Consider the following 12951-nt stretch of genomic DNA (forward strand, 5'->3'; position numbering starts at 1 on the left):
CGAGACTGGAGCACACCAAATGCGCACTCCACGTCCTTGCGCGCCGACTCCTGTCGTTCCGCAAAGTAGGCCTTCTTTTCATCACTTGTTTGTCTGATCGTCTTCACAAAGACCGGCCACCGAGGGTATATCCCATCCGCCAAGTAGTAGCCCATATCATGCCGGTTGCAGTTGGCCACAAATGAGACGGCTGGACCGACGCCCTGGCACTTATCGTTGAAGAGGGGAGACGAGTTCAGGACGTTGAGGTCGTTGTTCGACCCGGCTACCCCAAAATACGCATGCCAGATCCACAGTCGGTAATCAGCTACGGCCTCGAGGATTATCGTGGGATTCTTTGACTTGTAGCCGGTCGTGTAGGCCCCCTTCCAGGCAGTCGGACAGTTCTTCCACTCCCAATGCATACAATCTATGCTGCCTAACATCCCGGGGAACCCATGCTTCTCCCCGTGCATCTGCATCAAATTCTGACAATCTTCGGGAGTAGGGCTTCGAAGGTACTGCTCACCGAAAACGCTTATCACGCCCCCACAGAAATCCTTCAGACATTTCAGGGCTGTCGACTTACCGATGTGGAGGTACTCATCCCACATGTCTGCCGCGCCTCCGTAGGCCAACTGCCTGATTGCCGCCGTGCACTTTTGAATAGGGGTGTGGCCGGTTCTGCCAGCCGCATCGTGCCTGAAGCGGAAACACAGATATTGACGCTCTAATGCCCCAACGATGCGCATAAACAACTCCCTGCGCATTCTAAAACGCCGCCGGAACATGTTGGCGGGAAACCGCGGGTTCTCTGAAAAGTAGTCGTCGTACAGCCGCTGATGTGCAGCTACGTGATCCCGATCAATCACTACTCGGCGGTGGACAACTCGTGGAGGGCGAGGTATCGCCTGCTGTTCCACCCTACGCATGTACCGCTCCATCTCGTGGTTCATGTAGGCATTCATAGCCTCGTTCATCCTCCGTTCGTACTCCTCAGTATCCCCACCACTACCACCACTACCACCACCGCTACCACCCGCGTTACTCATTGCGCGATGATGCTTTGTACAGAAAGTTAGAGAGAGAGAAAACTCGTTAAAACAAGTGGTGCAAATGAAAATGAAACGAAAATCGCGTTTATATAGGTTTGTAAAAAAAAAAAAAACAAAACAAAACAAAAATCGGCGCTGGCCGATCGGGCCGCCACAATGGCGGCTAGCCGATCGGCTAGCGCATCGGCCAGCGCCCACCAATCGGCCAGCCCACGCCGATCGGCTCGCCGGTTAGCCGCTTGCCGCTTCCAATGGTTCGGCTAGCCGATCGGCCAGCGCGAAGAATCGGCTAGCCGGTCGCTAGCCGACCATTGCGGATGCTCTTAAATAGTTAAACTAAACAATTAATTTTTACCCAAACATACCAAATGGTCTATTAGTGCGGAGTGCGGAGACCGTGGACCACGTTGACTGCTGCCTCATCACCGGCTCCTTAACCAGAAAAATAGTAGTAGTGAAAAATGAAATGTGAGTATGCAAGCACACTGCAAGCAGTAATAACCAATTGTGTAACGAATCATAACACAATGAACCACTTCAACTTAGTTGATATGTATGTGAGACTAGTCTCAGTCCCTTGTGGGCTATAAACTCATATGATCCCTTGTGGATCGGACCCCTCGTGGCCCACATAAGCTCGTAGAATGATGCATGACACAACAACGATTATAATTATGTAATCACTATGCTAATAGATAAAGTAAACCTCACCTTGAAATTTGCAATCCAAAATAATCTCTCATGCTTGGTTCGATTGTCCGTCCTCGAACCTTATAAGTGCCGCTCCTAGCACTTAACCATTTTAATTTAGTTTATAAACTATCGTACTTAAACTTTAATCCCGTCTTTATAACTTAGAACATCTAAAACTTAAATTATCACTCTCAAACAAAATATACACAAGCTTTAAAACTAGTTTCATTAAATCTTAACAAACTAGTCAAAAAAATAGCAAGCAATCATCAATCAAATCATATTCGACATATAAACATTTGTCAATCATTTATCGATATAAAATCAAAAAGTAATTAACTAAAATAAAAAATATAGAAAATAAATAAAGATAACTAACTAAAATAACATATATGTTGAATAAAACAAAATCTAGAAAAGTATATTATGCAAGATTTGCTAAATCGAGAACCGTATCGTAATACTATACTTAGTGGTTGATGTTTTAACAAGTTTGTGGTAGGCCTATCATAGAAAATTGTCGTAACATAGCTATTGTTCTAATTTATGTCTCAAACTAATAAGGAAAATATTACTGTGCTAAATTACCTAGGGATGATTCAGGCATAAATGGGGCGAATCTCCAATTTATGTCGTAACATAGCTATTGTATAGTGTGTTTTATCTATTGTATTCCTAGCTAGTAGTGTTTGGTTTATACTAGGATCAGGGTTAGTGCATATGACATGTTTGACATTATCGAACATCACACAAAATGCCATTTGTAGTTTGTAAAATGAGTCTGCATTATTAATGTCATCTGTTGAGTTGAGATCTATAGTAAATAGTACTCCAGAATGAGTACAATTGTAATAAACGGGATAGAAGAGAGCACAATAAATAAGATTATTTAAATTACCACAATTAGTTATAAGTTACTGCTAATATATTGATAGACAAATAATACGTGGTACAATCTGTCAAATATTAAGACACAAACTCATGTAATATAATCACAATGTACACGCCACACGGTCATTAATCAGCGATAATTTATTTAAGGTAAATAAGTGCTAATAAGAATGATTAATTAATTCTTCTTTTTTTGGCATGCACAACCTAGAGAGGGCAAGAGAGAGGCTCTCGAATATTAATGGTTAATAAATTGTACACCTTATAATCAAATGGTCATTTCCGATATTGAGCTAAAATGGCAACTAACTAAAAACTTGTAAAAAGTTAACCTTCAGTAATAATTACTAAATTGAGAATTTATATTAACCTTTTCTAGTAGAACATTGATTACATGAACGAAATAATTACAATCTAAATTAATCATTAGAAATAAGTATAAATTATTATCATGTAATTACCTTTGATGAATTATGTCTTAAAAATGATATGAAATTAAACACCTATCAACTGAAATTGAAAGTGGAAAATAAACAAATTGGAAAATGAAAAGTTATTACTGTTAATTGGTAAGAGTCTTTACTTCGATCAAAATGTTAGGAATTTGAGTCATATTATCATTGTGTGCCTGCTGTGTGTGAGAGTAGTGTCATTTATAATCAGAATATTATTTCCATCACATCTTTCCAAAAATAAATTAAATTCATTTCCCGTTTCTTCGTCAAATGAAGATGACAAGACCAAGAGGATCAAGACCAATAATATTTGTGACTGTCTCGACAAAATAATGCTTGCACTTGTTTTTTGTTTTAATTTGCGTTAAGGTTGAAGGAATACACATCACATGTGCTTTATGGTCTTACAGTTATTAACTAGTGGAGTAACAAACAACACCAACAAAAATGTACAAACTCTTGCATTTGAAAAAAAAGAATTCTTTGTTTGCATCATATCATCTCTAAGGGTACACAAAAACTTAAAATGAGATAGATAATTAGTTCCAATAGTATTTCAAAACCAATTTCATTTTTGGTTTTTGAGAAAAAAATACCTATCTTTAGGTTTACACTAAACTCAAACCCAAAAAATTTTAAAATTTTGTGAGTAAAAATAGCATAATATAGAGAATATTCTTTTAAATTTGAGTTTAGTATAAATGGTTGGAGTAAAATCATATTTGATGTAACATTTACACTAAAATAGATTTGAGTTTAGTGTAAATGGTCGGAGATACTCTTAAACTCCATTCTTATTTTGTAATGGTAAAAATAATTTTCATCAATATTTGATTCCTTGTGTTTTGCAAGCGATGGATTTAGTACTTGGATTCTGTAGGATCTAAATGATGCAAAATTAATGAAATTAAACTGAGTTAAATGAAACCACCGTAATCATCTGTATTACCTGTCCGATTTAAGCTTCACATGCTACGTATTCATTGTCTACATTAAACCAACAATATTACACTGTTAAAGGTTTTGTTTACAGTAGATGCGATGGATTTATTAGAACAAAGGCATTAATTGAGATTTGTATTTGTATGTTCTCATTTACAGTAATAATTAATGGAACATGTTTTAATTTAAATTTAATTAACAACTCATCCTCCTCTCCCTTTCTTACACGCACACAGAGACAGCAACAGAGAGTGATTTCGTCTAATCAATAATTTCTATGACAACTCTACCCAGGCCTTTCCTCGGACTTTCTTCTCAATACGTGGCGTTTGCTGAGGGTTTATTAGTCATTTTGTGGGCGGGCGTTTTCTTTTTCTTTTCTTGGATTTTTTCCTCTCTAAATTACACACAAGGAAGGAGTTCAGAGCGGCGCTATTCCCTTTTTCTAGAGAGAGAAACAAAATCGCGTCAATTTGAACTCAAATCACCACTCTCTGTCTCTCTCTTTAAAAAAACTCTATCATCTTCACTCAAATTATACCCCAGCCTGCACTGTTTTTAAACTCATCTCATCCAAATCTCTCTCTCGAATATTTGTATCTATACACAGGCATTGTGATAATTAATACGGAAGTCTTCGGAAATTTGATGCGCGGTGCAAAAAGGAAATAGATCAGTGATGGAGGAGGTTTCCGGCGAGGGAAGTGCGGGCTTTACGGCGGAGCGGATACCCGGAGAGGTCAGCGGCAATGCTCAGGCGTCGACGCCGCTAACTGTGTCGGCGTCGTTCAAGGAGGGAAGCAGCAAGGGTTCGTCGCGGCGGAGGGCGTCGGTGCGGCCGAGCCTCGACGCGGATGAGTTTATAAATCTGCTCCATGGTTCGGATCCGGTGAAGTTGGAGCTCAATCGACTGGAGAACGAAGTCAGAGGTGAGTCCCTTCAGCTGGATCCACTAGATTCTCGCTCTGATTCGGTGCGGCTATTATGCGCCATTTATTTAGGGCATTGTAAATTTGGAAATAATTGTGTTTAATTGCGAGCTCCGAACAAAATCATATCCTTGTTTAGTTATCCATTTTATGTTTTATTTTAATTTTTAATGGACCACTATGCGATGCTTTAATAACTTATGAATGAAAATGGAAACTTTAGCGAGGGTTGCTGTTTTGCAGATAAGGATAGGGAGTTGGGGGAAGCTCATTCCCAGATCAAGGCGTTAAAGCTGTCTGAGAGGCTTCGTGAAAAAGCTGTTGAAGAGGTTTCTTTTGCTCTCACTTTAAATTTGTTTTCGTGGATATGTCTTCTTCATTGCAGTTGAGTTTCATACTGGAAACTGACGCCTAATCTATCTTGTGTGCTAAGTGGACATGGGGTTGATTTCGGAGAGGGTATTGGGAAGAGTTTAGTGATATCTATGTACATCAATCAAATTTTAATATTTTTCATGATGTAATACTTTGATGATATTGTGATTCCCTGATTGTTGTGAGTAATGTGACTCGATTCACCACTCTTGAAATGCTTGCTGTTAGATTTCTTGACTTTCCTTATTAAGGATACAAGTGTTGGAAGAGTATTCTTTTCTTGCCCTAAAACGAGGGAGATAGTGCTTTTTTTAAAGGGAGATAGTGTTGTTTATATTCTCATAGTATTCTCATAAGTCTGTTTCTAAGTTGCCAAGTTTTAAAAACTTTGGAAGAAGGATATGGTGTTATTATTATCCTCTTTGGGTTTTACAACTTATGCAAACCCATATCTATTCAATGGATGACGTATTTCAATCTTCATATGACACCATACAATATAAGTTACTAAATATTCTTCCATTTCAGAAGAACTCCCTATTGAAATAATTTGGTTTGAGCCGTTCATTTGAACTGAACTAATCCTTTCATGTATATCATAGTAGTTATCTGTAAAAAATACTTAAGCTAGTTCATTTTCTTCCCTTACATTCTCCCTTTTCTTTCCGTCCTTGCAAGTAGCTAGACGAACTTGAATCATGTCTGAAATCTGACTTTTGTTTGTTTACCTGTAGCTAACTGACGAGTTAGGAAAGGTGGATGAGAAGCTCAAATTAACAGAATCGCTTTTACAAAGCAAGGTACTCACTCTAGATTTTCTCTTTCCCACTTTTCTTCTTTTCTGAATGTTTATATTATTTTGACAATGTTCTTTCTTTAATTAACATTCATGGGCAGAATCTTGAAATCAAAAGAATAAATGATGAAAAGAAGGCTTCAATGGCGGCTCAATTTGCTGCAGAAGCCACTCTTCGGAGAGTTCATGCTGCCCAAAAGGACGATGACATGCCTCCTATTGAAGCAATCTTGGCTCCATTGGAGGCTGAGCTCAAGCTTGCACGGCAGGAGGTCTGTGCCTTTTATGCTTCTGCTCTACTAGTTGAAGAGGTACACTCATTTAAGGGTATTACTGAAATAACCTTGCCTTGTTCCTTTTAGATCTCAAAGCTGCAGGATGATAACAAAGCACTGGACCGTCTTACCAAGTCAAAAGAGGCTGCTCTACTAGAAGCAGAGAGAACTGTACAGGTAGCACTGGCAAAAGCTTCCATGGTCGATGACCTTCAAAACAAGAACCAAGAATTGATGAAGCAGATAGAAATTTGCCAGGTTTTAGATATTCTTATTTGTCATTCTGAAGCACCAAATTTATCTTCTTCATATAATAAAAGATCATATATGTTTTATCAGGAAGAAAATAAGATACTGGACAAAATGCATCGGCAGAAGGTTGCTGAGGTTGAAAAACTTACCCAAACTGTACGTGAACTTGAAGAGGCTGTGCTTGCTGGCGGCGCAGCTGCCAATGCTGTACGTGACTACCAACGGAAAGTTCAGGAGATGAATGTAATGTTCTGTACACACCAACCCCATTAAAACCATCACTACTTATACAAAACTATTCCATTATTTGCTTTCCATAAGTGAGTGGAATACTATTTTTGTTTCAGGAAGAAAGAAAAACGCTTGACCGGGAGCTAGCTCGTGCCAAGGTAACGGCTAATAGGGTAGCGACTGTGGTAGCCAATGAATGGAAAGATGCTAATGACAAAGTAATGCCTGTCAAACAATGGTTAGAAGAAAGAAGGTTTTTGCAGGTATTTTTGCATCCTTGTTTGCCTGTCATTATGTTTTGTATGCTATATTGCTATAGTGAAAGTAGTAGTATTGCCACTAGTCAAATCTTTGAGAAATTTCTCATAATATCTTTCTTTGTCTTCAAGGGGGAGATGCAACAACTTAGGGACAAGTTAGCTATCACTGAGAGGGCAGCAAAATCCGAAGCCCAGCTGAAAGTAAATTGCTTATTTTTATCATTATTAAAATCGGAATTTTAACTAAAATAGAATGAATCTAAAATTTATTTATCTCTCACCAGGAAAAGTATCAGCTACGTTTGAAAGTTCTTGAAGAGACTTTGAGATCGCCAAACACTGCAACTCGTGGTTCATCAGATGGAAGAAGCTCAAGCAATGGTCCTTCAAGACGCCAGTCACTGGGTGGAGCTGATAACATTTCAAAATTGACTTCCAATGGCTTCTTACCCAAGAGATCACCATCCTTCCAGTCAAGATCTTCTGGAAGCAGTTCAGTATTGAAACATGCAAAAGGGACATCAAAGTCCTTTGATGGTGGTTCAAGATCTTTGGACAGGTCCAAAGTTCTCTTAAATGGACTAGGACCAAACTTTAAACAAAGTCAGTCGTGTGATGGAACTAAAGAAACTGAGACACAAAGTAGTGCATGGAAAGAAACTCAAGTGGAAAAACCTAGTGACATACAAGTTACAGAGAAAGAAGATAGTGTGCCGGGGTTGTTATATGATATGTTACAAAAAGAGGTGATTTCATTGAGGAAAGCTTGCCACGAAAAGGATCAAGGCCTTAAAGACAAGGATGATGCAATTGAGGTTCATTTCTTTCCTTTTCTCAGTCATTTGTTACTATTGTCGTAATGCTAAAGGTTTTCGGTTGCTTCCACAATCAGATGTTAGCAAAGAAGGTAGAAACTTTGACTAAAGCAATGGAAGTGGAGGCCAAAAAGATGAGAAGGGAGGTGGCTGCTATGGAGAAGGAAGTGGCTGCAATGCGGGTGGACAAGGAACATGAAAATAAGTCAAAAAGATTGGGGAATCCGAAGAGTTCGATGAACAGCTCTCAGATGCTTCCTGGGAGGTATTTTCTGCTATTCTAGTTCTCGACAAGGGTTAATTAGTTACTTGGATGCAATATTTATACAATCTGTTGATACTAGCGGCGTCTTTCTTACGTTCTCCACTTCTCCTTAGTAAACTGGTATTGTCACATGATTTATCCTGATTTTCTGATTTTGTCCCAGGGATGAATTTACATGATTTCACCTCTCAAAGTATGCCAATGTTAGATACAGTCTGTTTGTCGACTTCTTGTGTTGAATCATGATACTGGCTAACTATTGTTTGTTGTAGCAACTAATGTTTTTCAAGTTTGTCTCAAATTAAGATTTACTTCATGGAAGCCATGCCTTAGATTCTGCTCAGTGTGTGGCTTTGGGCATTTACTAATTGTTGCGTTTAACACATTAAAGCTGTTTGTAGTCTTCTTTGGCTGATGTGGTTTGGATAAATATTGATGGGGATTCATTACTTAAATTTTTCTATGGAATCCTTTAATCATCTTATTTGAAGTGTATGAACTGGTCAAGATTCTGAGAGATCCATATGCTGTTCTTTGCATCATGTTTTGTTTCTTCCCCTTCCAATATCAACAACTCTTTGTTTTCTCGTGGTGCTTGCAATTGTTGTTTAACTTATCAGATGAACTGATAACTTACATTCATGAGAGCCCCCTTTTTGTTTCAGTCGTGTGTCTTTATTTGAGATCAATTAACACATTATCATCGGCAGGACTGTATCAAGAAGTGGGCTGACACGCAGTACACAATAGCGGATAATCCATTCACAGCATTGAGGGATTTGGTTGTTTGGTCCTTCTCATTTTCTAATTTTACCCTTTCACTGTTGTTTGTATAATTGTAACAAGCATGCCAATGGCTCTTTGGTCGTGGGAAGAGAAGAAAATGACGCAATGATGATGAGGTTTTGTGGGAAAAACTATGGGTGTGCTTCTGACTTAGACTACTACTATGTCCCTCGTCCGCGTAGGGATTAGCAAGGAACACGAAGGCATCAAAGTGGAGCTAACTTTTTGGCTGATGATATATTTGAGTGGCAGTTTAATATGTTGTATAGGTAGCTTGTTGGCTTATGGGTTGCCATATTGTCGTCCTCTCTATTATTTGCAGTCTATTTTGAATCTGCAGTTTAGTGTGATTGGTATTTGTCGAGGTTTGTCGATATTCTTGTTATCCGATAAAATATCTTGTTCTTCTTTTTTGCATCTGAATTCTAGCTCTAATTTATTTGTTGCGTCTCTGCTGATTTGGTTTGATTTATTTATTGTCTCAAGATTAGTGAGATGTATGAATACAGACTGTATACATTATCTTATCCAGGTTGGTGGGTGGGTGTGCTGTCCAGGGCCTCGTGGTCAAAATATTCTTTACAAGACTCTGGGCTTTGGTGTATGTGTCAGACTCAGAATGATTTACTTACTTTTGTCACGTTCTTGCACATTCGATGAACAGAATAAAGAGATGATCATGCTTTCATATTGGAATCTTACTTGGGGTGAACATCAAGCTTCTTTTATCTTGCTTCTCATTTTCATATCTTGGAGTTTCCTTCAAGCATTACTCACTTTATCCAGTCTCATTTTAACTTGGCACTGTCTTTTAAGGAAATGTGTAAATAGAAAAAGTTGTTGGAATATAAGTTTATTTTTATACTCACTTCGTCACAATTTTTTGGGATGTCCTAACTAAGTTGAGTCATTTTCCTTTTTAATAAAAAACAAAATATCCAATCACTTTTACTTTATTTCATTGTTTACTTTACTCTCTCTTTATTCTATTTTCTCTCTCATACTTTTCAATACAATTTCTTAATCTCCGTACTCAAAAGTTATGTCTCAACTTAATTGGGACGGAGGTAGTAGTACATTAATTTTATAGTGGAATATGAGTAAAATGAGGTAATGGAATGTAATGTTAATAAATTAGATTGGAGATTTATAAATTGTGAGGAAGTACAATTTTTGGATATAAGGATCTTGAAATCTTATTAAAAACCAAATTCCACTCATCTCCTCCCTAGCTCTAATAAGTAGTAGGAGTACTACTAGTATAAATGTTAAATTCACATATTTATTTTGTAAAGATTCAGTCTCTAAAACAATAAAAAAAACAAGATACAGCTAATCGTCGGTTGATACGAGTGCCCACAGATGTGAGATGTCATTGTTGGCTGGTTGGAGAGCCTTGCATCATTTATGTTTTTCTTATACTAAAGTGAATATAAATTGTTTTGGTGCAAGATACTTTGAAATAAAGCTAAGATTTTATATAAATTTGGTATGGAGACGTTCACGTATCTCCATGGTTTTGTTCGCTAAAAATACGGTAAAATGAAGTGGGAAAATCAAAAATGGGATTTGGTGGGATTGAGTTATCAATTGGCACGCGGCGGTATTTTCATAGTAGAAAATTAGAAATAGCAATATTAATAGAGGAATGGACATCATTATTGCAGTCGGCATTACAAATCTAACTCGGAAATTTTTCTAAATTCTAACAGAATTGGTAATCATTGTCTATTACTTGACTATTTAATTTTCTTGCTGCATTTGATTCAGTTGGTTGGGCAGCACCTATCATTTCCATTTTTGTTTCCGAATCAGAGAAATCTAGTAGTAGTATAAAGCAAAAGAAAAGGCTTAAATTGATCAAAATTTGGTGGACATTGAAATACATTTAGATAACGTTTAGTACACGAAAAACACAAACAAGAAGAAAGAAACAATATAGATGCAAACAAAATCAAGCACGCCTAAGCATAATACAATCAATCAAATAAAAAAAAAACAAGTAACGGTCTCAAACTTAAATTATACTACTAATACTATTAACATGAAATAACGAAATACTTACACTAAAATTTTGATAAAATAAAAAACAGAAGCGTGCGTGCACTGGAATACGGATTACGTAGTACTAAATGTGCATTAACTTTTAAGGATCATATGTATATTTACGAGAATACCCTCAGATTTTCTCTAACACGGGGGGAGCTTCGTCCCATTTATAACTTCATACTAATATCTCATTTGGTATAATGGTAAAATGTACTGACGATGAAAAAAAAAATGACCTTGTAGTTATCTCTTTGTGAGATAGCTTAGTGAGAGTTGTTAGCTAAACAAACTAAGCTCTAAGTTATTTACTAATTTTAATACTATGAAAGCACTGGAATAAATATATTTATTGTGTTTTTACCAGTATTATTAATAATAATTGTATTAAGTTTCTAACTAACTTTGTTTATTGCAAATTAGAGTGAATAAAATAATTTATCTATTTAAAAATTAATATTTTAGGTAATTAAAATTTAGATAGCTCATTACACTCATGAACCTTGAAGTATCTCGTAAATAAGGCTTATTTCGATTAGCTTCGAATCAGTTATACTCTAGTTATTTTGAATTCGCATAACAATGCTTCTTATTATTTGGAATATGAAACAACGAATGTGAAGTATCGTAACTTTTTTATGTTAGAGCATTCCCAATGGTCCGGCGATAACACTCCGCGATTTTTCGCCGAAAATCGCCGAGTTATCGCCGACCGTTGGGAGTGTTTCGGCGTTAATTCTACCGAATTAACGCCAACTCCCGTTTCATCGCCGATTTATTGCCGAATCATCGGCGCCCACCGTAGGCGCGATTCGGCGATTTTTCGGCGTTTTTTTTTTTTTTTGTAGTTTTTTTTTTTCTCGTTGTATTATATTTTCCAATGATTAATACAACGATGAATTGTTCATTATAAATCTATTTATTAAACACATTTGTAGGGAAAATTAAACAATATTAGTGATGATGCAAAAATGAAATGTTGAGTTAGGGAAAAATAAGGGAGAAACCATTTGGAGCAGTTGGCTAAAAGTTGGCTAAAAATTGGGGATAAATTTTGGTGCTGATGTGGCGCTGATGTGGCAGAAGTTAGGGAGAAATAAGGGAGTTTTTAGGTTGAGCATTGGAAATGCTCTTAGTTTACCTTTAGTCAGATCATTTATTTATACTAGTATATTAACCTTCATTTCTTAGAAAAAAGTTTCATTCAGTTATTACATTTTCTTAATATAATCAATTAATAACATGTTTTGTAGTATAACCAATTACTAGCTAGCATGTTTCTAAGCGTTCGAAGTTCATGTTCTTTGTATAGTGCTTTTTAAAAGTTAAAAGAATAATGTTATACGCCATCGTAATCACAAATGACATCAAAATACAATGTTGAATATTGAAATTCTGGTAATGCTTTCGTATCTAATTTACAATATATGTCCAAAGTTGCACATGGATTTGAGCATATGTCTACATTTGGAGAGAGTCCATACTCTAATGATTTCCAATGCCTAAATATTAGGTGAGCTTCAAATCAACCAAAATAACACTTGCCTAAATTCACACAGAACAATCATTACTTTTGCTTAGGCGTCTTTCTAACTTATATCTACAATTGGATTTACCAGAACAAAAAGAAAACACTGCAGGCAAAGATTTGTATATAGTCGAAAATTTATTTGATCTTTGTTGGACGACTCATTTCAATTTTGGGCTAGGCTGACTAATTGGACCAGACACGCTCTTTAAATTTTGGGTAATTTTTATATTTTATGCAAAACTTCTATTTGAGTTTATGGATGTATTGGTAGACAACACAACCCAATTAGTTGTTTTGATCGAGTTACACACATCTTACTCATCTTTATTAACTGACTCGAACCTCCGATTAATTTGTTAGAGAAAAAACTTCTTA

At 36.7% G+C, this 12951-nt stretch overlaps 1 protein-coding gene across 1 annotated transcript; it reads left to right on the forward strand.

The window, feature by feature from the left end:
• The first annotated feature begins 4432 nt into the window (after window positions 1-4432).
• On the forward strand, window positions 4433-9422 carry LOC125213746 (microtubule-associated protein 70-2-like). Its single transcript, XM_048114455.2, has 11 exons — window positions 4433-4944; window positions 5188-5273; window positions 6054-6119; window positions 6217-6387; window positions 6478-6648; window positions 6730-6885; window positions 6990-7136; window positions 7263-7334; window positions 7418-7948; window positions 8026-8213; window positions 8924-9422. The coding sequence occupies exons 1-11, from the start codon at window positions 4695-4697 to the stop codon at window positions 8961-8963; spliced, it is 1878 nt and encodes a 625-aa protein (XP_047970412.1). The 5' UTR covers window positions 4433-4694; the 3' UTR covers window positions 8964-9422.
• The last annotated feature ends 3529 nt before the right edge of the window (window positions 9423-12951 follow it).

The sequence above is a fragment of the Salvia hispanica genome, chromosome 3 (assembly GCF_029641045.1).
Source record: "Salvia hispanica isolate PSC_SH4W2 chromosome 3, Shi_PSC_v1, whole genome shotgun sequence".
In the NCBI taxonomy this organism is placed as follows: Eukaryota; Viridiplantae; Streptophyta; class Magnoliopsida; order Lamiales; family Lamiaceae; genus Salvia; species Salvia hispanica.

Bases quoted from the DNA above. Each gene is read 5' to 3' on its own strand.
- LOC125213746 (XM_048114455.2), top strand. From the start codon at position 4,695: ATGGAGGAGGTTTCCGGCGAGGGAAGTGCGGGCTTTACGGCGGAGCGG. The intron at 5,274-6,053 runs GTTTCTTTTGCT...GTTTACCTGTAG, and splicing joins GTGAAAAAGCTGTTGAAGAG to CTAACTGACGAGTTAGGAAA. The intron at 6,649-6,729 runs GTTTTAGATATT...ATGTTTTATCAG, and splicing joins AGCAGATAGAAATTTGCCAG to GAAGAAAATAAGATACTGGA.